Source organism: Tubulanus polymorphus, chromosome 2 (assembly GCF_964204645.1).
Source record: "Tubulanus polymorphus chromosome 2, tnTubPoly1.2, whole genome shotgun sequence".
NCBI lineage: Eukaryota > Metazoa > Nemertea > Palaeonemertea > Tubulaniformes > Tubulanidae > Tubulanus > Tubulanus polymorphus.
The window spans coordinates 18848377-18862711 of record NC_134026.1 but is presented as its reverse complement, the minus strand read 5'-3'; the positions used below and the strand labels follow the sequence as shown (position 1 = coordinate 18862711).

The following is a 14335-nucleotide window of genomic DNA, read 5'->3' as shown; positions in this document are numbered from 1 at the left end:
TCTAATTCACATTTGAGAATGATTTAAAATGCATGAAGTTGCATTTTCATCCTTTTTAATCTTAATCACTAAAATGTCCAGTTATCCATACTAATTTCATAAGGATCAGCACGGGCGAGTCATTAGAGCGATGACTCTGGGATGCTATAAGTCATGGGTTCGAACCCCTACATTACCTCAGTCGAGTGACCTCATTAAGACACTTATCCTCATCGCCGCTCGTTGCCCAGGAGCAAATGGGTACCTGGCCTGATAGATGATTGCCGAGGGCTTAGTCGCTAGCAGCTCGAACATTACATCTCTTCGGGGAGAGATGACTGAAGTTGTGCACAATGATGAGCCAGAATACCGCGCTTAAAGTGCGAGTCGTGTTTCGCACATGATTTGGCGCTTACTAACATGGCGTCCGTGCTTTCTTCATTTTTATGCATTTCCAATCCATTCTTAACCTGCTCTCCCGCCTTTCGAGTGGTAACACGAATTCCCAATCCGACATACAACTACGTTAATTTCATCACCTACGTGAGCGAAATACGTTGGTCACCACATTGTAAAAAGCGGGCGTTAAATCATGCGACTACAACTGCCAATAGGCTAAAGCCCAATGCACAAACGCAAAAAATTTGTTTCGCCGAAACAGAAAACACGTTTTTCACAAAACGTTTTTCGCTCGTGAAAAACATTTTTCAGTGTTTTGTTTTGGCTCCAATGCATACGGCACTGAAAAAACGTTTTTTCACGAGGAAAAAACTTTTTTTCAGTGCCGTGTGCGTTGGGCTTATATGTTCGTTCTTTCAAATGGCTTCTTACAAACAGAATTATGGAACGTCATCCCTAGCAACACCTCTATACGCATGTATATACCCAGGTAATGTATTTTTTGCCAACATATTCATTATCATATGACCAACTCACAATATTATGTTACAAATTCGTTAACCGATGTGTATTTTCAGGAATGAAGCTGTCAATCTTTTATTAGTCAAGACATTTAAATTTTTAGGAATCATGAGGCATGTAGGCTGCCACCCCAGTACCATCCAACTCTTCGGACTGGTAAATAGGCTATATCTGTGATTTTTCATCAGCCAGTTTTAAATTCTATTACCAATCGTTTTTCATCACCTAGTTTTGAATTCAGTCATGCGATCATCTAACGGCGGATGGAGCTGACGTAACTTTTTTAAAGACTGGTTGTCGGTTTCAATCTTTGATTCTTTGTCAGACTGGTTGCCGATCTCTATCCTCGGTTGGAATTATCATTCTGACTACGAATGCAGTTGGCACAGAATTCGTCAGACAACCAGTCTAACTTATTTCGTCATACGGTCATCAGATACCAGGTGGCGCTGACCCTGACTTACCAGGAGTGGATACAGGGGCTCACACCTGCAGCATGTGCGACCCCTTGAATTGTTCTAGTGCCCTTATCAAAAACTGTATCATCAGAAATACCATCCCACTATATACACCATCTGCAGTCAGATGATACTGTGAATTATCTGTGGTAGTGTTGTCATAAAACATGGCCTATCACTGTTCGCTAGCCGGCGATAGAAAATTCTTAAGAATAGCTAAAAATGCCCTCAATGGCACAACACAATCGTCACATATTAGGACAGGCTCATATTGCCAAAAATCCAGCGAAGGGCATGTTCTTATTGCCAGGAATTCAGAAAAGACTCCCTATTTTTGCCAAGATAACATTTTCACAAATGAAATTAAGAAAGTTACACATAGAGTGGCAAATTATTGCTGTCGTCTAGAGTTGACGCGGATAAGAGTGTTTTCTTCGACAAGATTGAAAGCATTCAAACTGGATTAGGATTCTGGGATGGGATATTTCCGGTTAAATCATTGATGATAATTGATTACAGTTTTAAAAAGTTGATGAAATGTTAGAACCATATAATCAGGCTGACATGTGGTTCTTTCAAAACAAGTGGAAAGGAGGGATCAAATTTTCTACTTCACTGGAATAAGGTATATGGACTTTTTTGAATATCAAAATAGGGATTAACCCATCCTCCCGCGGCAGGAATTCGAACCTGATGGCATCGAGATAGCCACGGTACAAAACTCCGCCACACTAGACCGAGTGCGCAGATACATACGCAGCTTAGATGATGTCAATATTAGTCAATAAGAAATCCCGTGTTATTTTAGCCCGGGTTTTCCCATTTACAGTTCTTCCGTGAAATTTGCCTCAGCAATTATACAACATGCAATCTGGTTGGTACTGCAAATTTTCATGCGGCAAAGCGTGTGCCTGCGCACCCGGTCTACTGTGGCAGGGGTTTGTGCCGTGGCTGAGTCTAGTGATGCCATCAGGTTCGAATCCCTGCAGAGGGAGGATGGAATTAACCCTGTTCTCGATTTGGTTTGGTATTGCTTGCAAACCCACCACGCCTGCCTGGAGCAAAACCAGGGATTCGATTTTGAAATCGCAAATCGAAGCGCAGAAATAGTTGTGAGATCGGTGGTCGAAAGTACAGAATTTTTTTCTTTAAATCAAACTACATAATCAGAAATTTCATTTTCGGTTTGTTCAAACAATCTTCCAACCAGTCCAAACCGACAAGCGACTGAAGATAGGTATTCTAGAATGTTGGACAGGGCATAAAGTATAGGGAATGTAGTCACAACTTTTGTTTTACTTATACCAGGAATGCTCCGACATCCTCATTTATTATTTTCTGGTAGGCTACATTCAATATCAAAACATGATACACTTCCACAGGCATCGACTTCTTACGTGACAGCACAAGAACTTATACCAAGGATATTGAGATCGCAAAATGCTGATATCTCAGAAGAATCGTGAAATTTCATCATGTGTGGACTGGATTAATTATTTTTTGAAAAGTAGGGAAAACAACCCTTTAACCAAAAATTAGGAATCAGTAGGGAAAACAATTTTTGCAGAGGAATGTAGGAAATATAGGGCCGCTTGACAGCCAATCTATATAAGATTTTTCATTTTGAATTATAATGACGATGATAAATTGTTCTTATACGGCACAAGGATCCTATAATACAATTCAGACCCAAGCCAAATTTGGCCCATGCAAAACAATGCTGAAACAAAGCAAACCGAGTCATTTCCGGTACCAGTTGCAATTCAAACGCAATCATTTGTCTCGTGCTTAAATTTGGCTCTGGCCTGGTATGACTTTTTGGTCGGGCCAAACAGGCTCGGGCTATTTGGCACCACGTGAAAAGTTGCCAAAAATGCTCGTATGATCCCGGCTTTATTCCAAAGTCCTGGCGCTAGGCACTTATCCTTCTGACATCTATATAATCTATACATCACCTATACCGTAGTTAATGTACTACTACGTACACTGACGAGTCAAGGTTATCCACAGCAACCAGCGCTAACCGCGTTATCGTCACCAAATGATTTGCCGCTATTCACCATCACTGATTGATCAGCGAGCTAGAAATTCTTAGCTAACCGAGCTGGCTTGAATCCCTGCATAATTCAGCAGGCGTTCCTGCTCGTAATAGATAAATGCCACTGGGCAATAAGTCAATTGAATAGAATAACTTGTCACATATGATGGTGTAGATAGAAAATAGGATGATGCAGCGCTCTTCAAAATCGGAGTACTGTTTAGAATCCAGGACAGATATCGGATGTATCTTAATCTTACCCTCTAAGCACAGAATTACATTCCGTCATACGTTGATATTTTTGTTCATCGATATAAAAACTACGAATAGAAAAATTATGCGAAGGGTTTTTCATAATACAGCAGACACTGCTTGCCTCAGATCTCACGGGACTGAAAAATTCACTTAAGAGTTACACAAATTCCAGGGCAGCCAAGGCAGGGATGGGTCGTCATCGCGATGAATTGGCGGAAGAAATTTTTAACACTGTAGTCCTATACACAGGGTCGCACATCAGAATTGTAGGTTGTGTAAAAACGATAATCTGTAAATTCAGCGTTTATAATGAATCCAGGTAATAAATAATACCAGAGGTAAAAATACTATAGGTAATAACGCCAGTGGTGAAAATGCCAGAGGAAAAACCATACCATAGGTAAAAATGCCTGAGGTAAAAATGCCAGAAGGAAATATGCATGGTTTTGCAAACATGAGCATTTCTTAAGATTAGACATGATATTCTTATGTACACTAGATTTCGAGATCGAGGCAACTAAATCATGTATATGAAATAACTTTTATCTTATATACATTATCGACACACTGGATTAAATCGTTTTCACTCTACCTAACAACTCTGATACGAGCCCCTGTGGTCCTAAATTGGTTTTCGCGCGTGATAATGCAAGCCAATCACCTCCAGGGCAGGTTTTACTAGAACAATTTGAAAATACAATCAATTTTCAATTTGTAGAACATATTAACCATTCTTACATTCATCATAGATAGGCCTATCATAAAGAAAATAGGGAGTGCCCCTTTGTTTCAAATTTTGAATTATTATATGTATCCATGATTTAATTTTTCATTACAGGAAGTTAAAATGGATGTTATTTGAAGGGTGGATCTTGGGTTATTTCTATAAGGGGCAAACATGAAGAGCGATTTTCCTGTCGTTAGGGCCACCCCTATGAAGTGAGTGCGGATGCGAAGCCAAGAAGGAGGGTCTGGAAATTTTGAGCGAGTAAATAATTTATTTTGTTGTCTTACCCGAAATGTTATTCATAAAAAAATTTTGAGGACTGCAGTCAATCATATAAGCCCTATCTGGACACATCAATCTATGATAATCTTCGACATTTTCAAAACAATTTAAATGGATACTCTGCGAGCAACATGCGCTGAGATTTTAAGACAGATAACATTCTGTTAGCCTTTACATAAATTTTTCAGCAATTTCAGCAGGATGGTGTATATAGATGCCTTGGCTTTTGAATTCAGACCAATCAGATAATGAAATGATGGGAACTTCTTTAAAGTTGCAAACCCCTTTCCCGTTCTTAGTCATTAATATGTGGTGTCATTCTGAAAAAAAAAACTCAATACTTCAGTATTTATTAGCCATTATCTTAATCTACTCAGTTCAGTCCTGATGACGGCAGAATATAAACGCTGAACAATTGAATTCAAAAATAAACTTTTCTGGGCACAAGTGTAGAACCCGGTTTGTAGGTCCAGGACGAAACACATATCTTAATTCATCTGCACTACAGAGCAGTGTTGCTGAACATGCCAGATTTGAGAGGCTGTCAACCAAGCGCATCCGTAGGAAGGCAAGAGCAGCAGAACCCAGAATTCCACTGCCTTCATCTGCTGTCAATGCAACCATGACTGCTATTCGAGAGTCGGCCTCCTTAGCCACACTAGATCTAGAAGATGCACCAGCGCTGCGCCATCGTCTCCTTAGACGAAAGGATGCCAGAGACAGAGCACACTTGGCTCCAGTCGTCCAGTCAACCAGTCAACCAGTCGATCAGTCATCCAGGTGCCCAGTATATTTACCATCCTCCCTCAGCAGGGATTCGAACCTGATGGTATCGCTACACTCAGCCACGGCACGAACCCCAGCCACAGTAGACCGGGGTGCACCGGTACACGCACAGCTAATGCTTTGGTTCGAATCTCTGCCGGGGAAGGCTGCATATTTACCGGGTTGTTGAACATATTCCACTTATGGAATACGTTCGTAAACCCTTGCACTATTACCCCATATTCTACACTTTAACCATCTTCTGTTTCGGAATAACACTACAACAGCACAAACAACAGATTTTGGAATTCGCATCTTGTAACATACACTTCATTACGCAACACCCAAAACTATCGATCACACATGAAAAAAAACATGCATAGAGGGATATCATATTATTAATGACACGCAAAAAAATCCTCGCTCAGATGTAATCGTCATATATTTCATCCGCTCAGCGTGAAGAAAGGCTTCTGGATTAAGTCAACTACCGGATCAATATCAACAGACAAAACACTGCATCGCCAACATACACACGCTTACTCTACCTGTATACGCTAATGGTATCAGGAATTTTCCCGGCGCGCGTTCATTCAACTCGCGTCAACAAGAAAATGACTTAAACGTGTTCATCGGGCAAAAACATATACAATTCCAAAGCGATGTGATCGTGTCTGAATTATAAATCAAATTCGAGATAACTTCGGAGAAGTCGAGCTAATTCAAGAATACGCGCACGAACTAAGAATTTGTCGTACCACTCGAGTCCAATATCGCGAAAAAATTCATCGATTCATTTTACCAACAAGTTTTGATCGATTTATGACCGCAACCTGTTTAGGAAACAGGCTTCACAATGAAGGGTTATGACATTTGTTTAAACGATGAGATCTAATGTACAATTTTACGTACTTTGTAGACATCCTACACCGACGCAAGTTGTAACAGCTACATCCCAGTTGATTATTTAGAAAAGAAGTCATTTTTAACAGTAACAATAACAGTAGATTGAGTGAGAAACCGTGATACTAGGAGACCAAGATCCGAACGACGTAAAGCAAGATATAGGCTAAAACTTGGAGGCCCTTATTTATCCATAGACAAAAAATGTTCATATCTTTTTCAAAATTGGCTTGGCCCTCCCTGTAAATGAAGGAAAAGGTAAAATAAAATTTAGGCCCCATTCTTTATTGACATCTCTGGGAACAAGGGAGGCATAGGTGGTCGGCATGTTGCAACACTATTGCAACTCATCGACCTATGTGCCCTTGCAACTGCCAGCAACTCCAGTTGCAACCAGCCGTACATGTTCTACATTCCGAGATGCGACACGACCGTCTCTCACATTTTTCCCAGGGCTAAGTTGGGTGGATAATGATGGTGTTAACTGTACCGGGTAATAGAAATAAAAGTAGGCCCCTAAAGGATGTTGAAATCTTATACAAGCGGCTGAATCTTTGCTACCGTACTCTAAATCAAGCTCCTACCCTTTAAGACGATGAACCTGATAGCTAAGCATGGATTCAATTGACTGGAATGAACATAAAAATAATGAAATTCAATTCATTGAAAGCCATCAAATAGAACAGCTATCGATCAACGCTGATAAACTGCAAGACAACATGTCACACTCGCTGAAACTGATTGGCGCTAATTTTCATCAGGCTTCACTCAATTGAAATTACACACTTCTATCGACTGACATTTTGTTGAGGTATTTGATAAAATATAAAAACTTCAAATGAAAAAGAAACCTTAACATATCGAGGTATTTTTTCAATGATTAACATGCATGCAAATGAAATGTAATAGAAAAGAAATCTATTCTTTCTTCAGGCATTTGAACATATGACTTAATTCATAAATTATCGTTTTCACATTTTCCTTGAAGACAGGCAGCAAACATGATTGAAGAAATTAAATTCCTTTCGAGATTGAACGGAGAGACATGTTCAAGACAAAAAAGCTTACATCAGAGATAGCAATCAGTAGCTCCATGTAGGAAAAATACTAGATCACTAGTAATTAAAAATTTGAAAACCACGTCCTTACCTGAACGCACGATAGTTCATAATCCGTTAAAAGTGTTCAGAAAAACTGCCGAAAGATATTTTCCAAGTGCAAGAGAGCTTCATCGAATGCGTATGTTAAAACAGGGTGTTGTAAGAAATGAGACTGAACGCGCGGTGTAGCCGATCAATAGGAGCTGTGTGGGCAGTTACTAGAACGACACAACGAGCGAGACGGCAGCTAGTAGAGCTGATTTTATCGAATACACTCTGTTTCATTAACATTTACTGTCACGCTAGAGATAATATATACACGTATCATCGTGTGTTGTGATTCCCAAATGAAATTGAGTCACAGAAAGACAGAATCCAGCATCCGACAGAATATTCGGCAAATATCTAGAATTCAATGGAAATAGATACTGGGCAATGAAGTATAATACAGTCAGGGTTTCATTGTTCCGATGCCACAATAAAATTCAATGCTATTCCGCGAGGGTATTCTGAAACAATTCCAATACTATTTTCGCCTGATTCGCGCAAAGGGTCCTAGTGAAAAAAGAAGCAAGTGAATATCGGAGGCATTTGAAAACAAGGTACTGGTATCTTGTAGCGCTGCCCGGCAGCGCTGGAAAGGAGCCTTCCTACAGAAAAAACAGCAATATGAAAATTCAAACAACTGGAAGACAAATCATCTAGCCCTTACACCACTAACTGCCGTGAGAGAAAAATAAATTCAATACAACCTAGCCTAGCAAATAAAGTTCAACCCCACAGAGCAAAGCCATCCTACAAAATTTCAGATGAAGCAAAAATGAAACTAAATCAGAATATGAAGAATGATTGGTGCCTGTTGACCGTGGAGCCATCTTACAGAATTTACGTACAAATGTACACAATTAATCATTGGCAGATTAGCTTTTGGGACGTTCTATTCCACAATTTGACACAATCATCTGGAGCATGATCTAATACAATGATTCTCTTCATAAAAATATTCTTTATCAAATTATGTTGCTAGGCTTAGCAGCCCCCTACAGGCCTGTAAAGATTTTACGTATATGATTACACAGCGGGGCCAGTTGGTCAAACCATGGACGTTTAATCTAGTTTATACGTCCATGTTCAAACGTTGGTTAGAGTTAACCAGTGGAAAGTTGACGTAGTGACAGTAGTGAAAGTTCATTGTTACTATGGTATAAAACCACCGGTTACCTTTAACCAACTTGCCCCTGGTTTAAGGCGAATTTATCATGTCAAATCAAATTTGATTTTAAGTAAAATTGTTTTCGTCATAATCAAATTTGATTTGGTCTAATTTTTTAATTTAACACGGCATCAAATTCAGATCGACTTGTCAAATCATCAATTCACCCCCGGAGGTGATTTGATAGGATTTGAAGATGGTATAGACTCACTAATTTATTTCGAAAAACTAATACAAATGTCAAAACTGAAAGAGAAACCTGAAACTCGTTCATAGGAAATAATATTTTAAAAAGTGGGACAGTATTTTCTTGTCAGCCGTCTGGAACAAGGCGTCAAATTCATCTTGTTGTGCAAATCTTATTTGATTAGATTACACGTGACTACCAAATTATAATTAGGAAAATCAAATCTGATTTGACAAGATAAATTCGCCTTTAATTTCTTACTATCCCTTTATGGGTGCCATTGCTATATCTTAAGTATACGCTAGATTCAAAGTGAGAATGCGTAACACTCCTGAAGATTGTTTTTGTGGTGGAAAAATGTGAAGTATTGCTATCGGGATATCATCTTTCATCGGGACAGGTCGTTCTCAAAAAACTAGAGATATACATGGCTCTAGTGGTTTTGAAAGGAACAGACTGATACACTTTAATAAATGTGCATTACTCATCTTAACAAAAGGATGTGAAATTTGGGTACAAACTTGAATAATTGAGCAGACTGTACATACTATATACCAAGTACAGTTACCGCAATTTCATCATTATCTATGGTGATTTAGGTAAATTTCCTAACAACGTAACCATTCAATCGAGAAAAATTCTCTAGCGATGAAGAATGCTTCTTGGTATATCATCATGTATCATGTATATATAATATTGGGGAGGGAAACTTGGTCTCACAAAATTGGGAAATTAGTAAGAATAGTTATTTTCTTAATTTTGACCATTCGGCAGAGAACCCTTTAATTATTCGCGTGATTATCACTTTTCACGGGTTTATACTTCTCGTTGCATCGCGTGTACTACCCCTTTGAAACTGGAAACTATCTATGTGAACATTCTTCTCGGCAGAAATTTTCTATATAGTTTTCTTTAAATTTATAATACGAATAATTAAATCAAAGTAGAACCATTATTTGTTATCAAATGTTAAAATTGTAATTAAAATGTATTGCCAAGTTTGTTGTCTGGTGTTATTATGATGTGAAATTAACTATATTAATTAAGTTAGTAATCATAGACTGGGACATTTTTTTCCGGGGACATTTTTTCCCTGGGACATTTTTTTCCGGGGACATATTTTCCAGGGACATATTTTCCGGTACATTTTTCCCGGGACATTTTTACCGCATACCGTGCTGCTCGTGTTTCATTCCAAGAATGCATAGTTATACATGTTTAAGAAAACGTAAAAACGTACGCGCGCAATAATTTTGACCTGTACTTAGGATATCCAAATAAATGACTGACACTAGAAACAAGTACATGTTCTATGAACTATCTAGTGTCTAGAACCCATAGATACGTAGAATTACATATGCAGCCTTTAAAATCTTCTTAAATTTGACGTATTATTTGAAGTAACTGTGTATTTACTTAATAACTTTTCATAAATTTCTCCATTAATGATATGTAATTTAGCAACTGCGCATTTAATTCAATTATAAAATCTTCTTGAATTTGACGTGTCATGTAATGAGTTCACAGGTTCTCAATAGGCAAAATTAATTAATTCCAAAATTCTAGGCCTATAATTCACATGGTCACTCACTGAATTCTTTTTAGCCCACTTTGGACTTAAATCCCAGCGGGCTATTGCGTTCACTTTCCGTCCGTCCTCCGTCCGTCCGTAGACGGAATCCAGTTATTCTGTGAAGTTTTGAAGACGCTGCAAGGTAATGTCTTGATATTTGATGTACATGTATCTACCCGAGACACATCCTCAGCCCGAAAATTGGCCCAGTCAGATTCAAGATGGCCGACTGGCAGCCATTGTTGTTCGCCAAAATCAGCACTTTTTACACATTTTTGAAGTTTTCGAGGGAAATTTTGAAGACGCTTTAATCAATTGCCCTGCTCGTTCACATATTTTTGTATCCCCTAAGGGCCCATCAGCATGAGAAAGAATGGGGCGATCGGACTCAAGATGGCCGTCCTGTGACCTTTTTTTGTGTCCAAAAACGTCTATTTTGTCCTGAACTGAGTCCTGTAGCTTCCTAATGGTTTGGCATTTTCCATTGTAATTTGTGGTGGGTATTCTATGTAAAGGGATCTTTGATGCATGTGGCAGGTATTTTCGATCAGCCAATTATCACGCAATTGGCGGCCATCTTAGTGTCATCAGTATTCATTCATAGGTGGAAAAAAGTTTTTTTGAGGAAAATAGCCGTAGGTTTGAAGTCTTATAGCCATCATAATCGACCATTATTAGCACAGTCATAGGATAAAATCTCCTCATATGGAATTTGGGATCACCCAATTCTTTGTTCTTGCCACCAGGGGGAGTTAGATATTGAATGATATGCAATTTGTCTGCTTATAATGGTATCTGCATATTTTGTAACTACAATCAATTGCAGACTTGTAGTTCATTGCATTTTCTATGAATTTGGTGAGTTTCAAGGTCATTGGTTTTTGTATACGGTAACCAGGGGGCGTTGAATTTTACAATCAATTAGTTTTTCCATATTGTATTGGTATCTATGCATATTTTCACGATCAATTGCAAAGTTGTAGCTCTTGACATATCTTATGATTGTGGGGAGTTATAAGGTCATTGGATTTTGTCACCAGGGGGCGTTGAATAGTAGGATCACTTAGTATTTCCATAATATTTTGGTACCTATGCATATTTTCTAATTAAAATCAATTGCAAACTTGTAGCTCATGGCATATTCTATGATTGTGGTGAGTTTTAAGGTAATTGCTTTCAGTATATGGTTACCAGGGGGCGTTGAATAGTAGAATAACTTAGTATTTCCATACTATATTGGTACCTAGGTATATTTTGTTACCACAATCAATTGCGAAGTTGTAGCTCATAACATGTTCTATGTGTGGTAAGTTTCAAGGTAATTGTTTTTTGCATATGGTCACCAGGGGGCATTGAATAGTAAGATAACTTAGTATTTCCATAAAATATTGGTACCTATGCATATTTCGTAACCACAATCAATAGCAAAGTTGTAGCTCTTGACATATTCTATCATTGTGGTGAATTTTAAGGTCATTGGGTTTTGTATATAGTCACCAAGGGGCGTTGAATGCTGAAACTGTTAGAATGTTGAGCATTTGAAACCACTTCCCAAGTGGGCATGGTGTCCGTGCACCCCTAGTTTTATGGTTAGTGTGCAATTTACACGTGGGACTTTTTTCCGGGGCATATTTTCCGGGACATTTTTACCTACATTCGAGTACCACATGTTTTTGATATGATATTATCGATCTCGATTTTTCCACGTCAATTAGTGAACGGCTCGGTGTGCTCCCGCGGTCAGTTCTGTTAGTTGGAGTATCATATGTGCCATTTTGTGCGACATACGCCACAATAGACACTAGTCGTGTAAACTCTTGACACCAGAATGAGTCATTTGCCGGTTTAGACTGGTCGGAATGTTGTTTGAATGAGCCGGAGCCGAAATTTCCAATTATATACTTCGATTAATACGTAAAAGTCTGTTAATCCTACCGTCGATCACACAACTATATAAATGTATATCTGTACTTCGATTTCCGATTTCAAAATCAAACCCCTGTTTCGCTCCCGGCAGGTGTGGTGGATTTGTAAGAGACACCAAATCAAATCAAATCGAATTTACCAATCAAATGAATAACTGTCAATTCCTATTTTCAGATCCCAAAAAAATAACATCATGAAAATTTAGTGGGTGAACAAGATAACAGAAAGTAAACTACTGTGATTTTGTACATATAGGCCTACATATATTTATTGTTCTAGTTTTTTGAACTTATCATAAGACTGTCAAGGTTTCATAATTCATTGACCTTTTACCTCTTTTGCGCTCAAATTTCGAAAATTTAAATCCAGCTTAACTATCCAGCTTAACTTAATTCAACTGTTAACACCAGCCTGGGCTCCAAGTGCCATTGTAGAACTTTGGATTAGATTTTGGATCCCGCTTATTTAGTTTTGCCGGTACCAAACTTTTCAAGTGATTTTGAAACGTTTGGAGCATTTTCTCGACTACCATCGGTTTTGATTTCGATAGATCGTAGTGTTCAGTCGGATCATTGCTCAAATTAAACAGTTTCACCTGATCGAATGGCCAGCTCCGAAAAATAAGATTATCTTCCCTTCTGTGTACGTTGTGTGTCGGTATACCGTCAGAACTAAGTTTCGGTACGGGGTACCAGCCATCTTTAGAGCCAGGATTTCCCACTATGAGTTTGAAATTACCATCGCGAATGGCGCCTTTTTTCGAAATTTCATCGATGTTGTAAACGAATGTGTTCCTCGGCGAATCCATGTTGTTGATAACGTTAGACCAAACGTCCACGCCATCTATATCATCATCAGTTTGAACAGATGCCATAGAAAGAATACTCGGGAACCAGTCGACCGCATGTATCATACCGTCATAAACGTAGCCAGACTTTTTTAACAACGGACTATGGATGAATGCCGCACCTCGCGTTCCACCCTCCCATAATGTGGCTTTGGCACCACGAAGTGGCCAGTTATTGCCTGCGCTAGCCGGTTGACCGCCGTTATCGGTAGTGAAGATTACGATAGTATTTTCGTACATTCCACTTTCTTTCAAAGCAGAAGTTACATTTCCAATGGCTTCGTCGAGCATTGAGACCATCCCCGAATAAATTCGACGTGGTTGATTTCGAATGTTTTGATAAAGGTCTTCGTACTGTGTTGGGACTTGGAGAGGACTGTGGACGTTCTGGAAAGGTAAGTACAAAAACAACGGACCTTCTTCTTGTTTGTGAGTTTTGATAATGTCACGCGCCCTTTGAGTAAATACGTAACAACTATGAGTGCCATTGAACGTTCGCAGCGGTTTCTCGTTGAATCTGAAATCCAGACCATTCATCCTGGTATGGGTGTAATAATCTTCAGAACCGACATAAAATCCCATGAAAGAATCGAAACCGCGATATGTCGGGGTATATCTCCAGTTGCAGAATCCTTGATGCCATTTGCCGACTATGTGTGTGCGGTAGCCAGCCTGCTTCAACTTCTCAGGCAATGTCGTGATATTCAACGGAAGTCCATAAGCGGCGTAAGGCCGTATGACCCCGTGCTGTAGACCGGTGTGATAAGGATAATAACCGCTTAACCAGGCGCTCCGCGACGGAGAACACACCTGCTGAACGTACGATTGGTTAAGGATGATTCCATTTCTCGCTAAACCTTCAAGATTTGGAGTCTTCATGTCGGGATTGTGCCAGCTGACGTCATTCCACCCCAGGTCGTCTGCAACGATGAAGACGATATTCGGTGGTTTCGCCGAACACGCCTGCGCGAGTGACGCCGCGATGGCGATTAAAAACAACAATTTCATCTGGAATATATTGAATCACCACGAAATATGAAAAATGTAAACATCTTTGCTAATCAGTTTTCTATGGGACTGAACATGTCAGAAAAGCGGCAACGGTAGCTATTCACGAACAAACTCTCGAAAATACACTTGTATAAATCAAATAATTCTCTA

General features: G+C 39.2%; 1 protein-coding gene across 1 annotated transcript; it reads right to left on the bottom strand.

Annotated features, from left to right (window-relative positions):
* Positions 1 to 12727: 12727 nt before the first annotated feature.
* Positions 12728 to 14068, bottom strand: LOC141898996 (arylsulfatase J-like). Its single transcript, XM_074785144.1, has one exon. It carries the CDS (start codon positions 14051 to 14053, stop codon positions 12728 to 12730), a length of 1326 nt encoding a protein of 441 aa, XP_074641245.1. The 5' UTR covers positions 14054 to 14068.
* Positions 14069 to 14335: the final 267 nt, after the last annotated feature.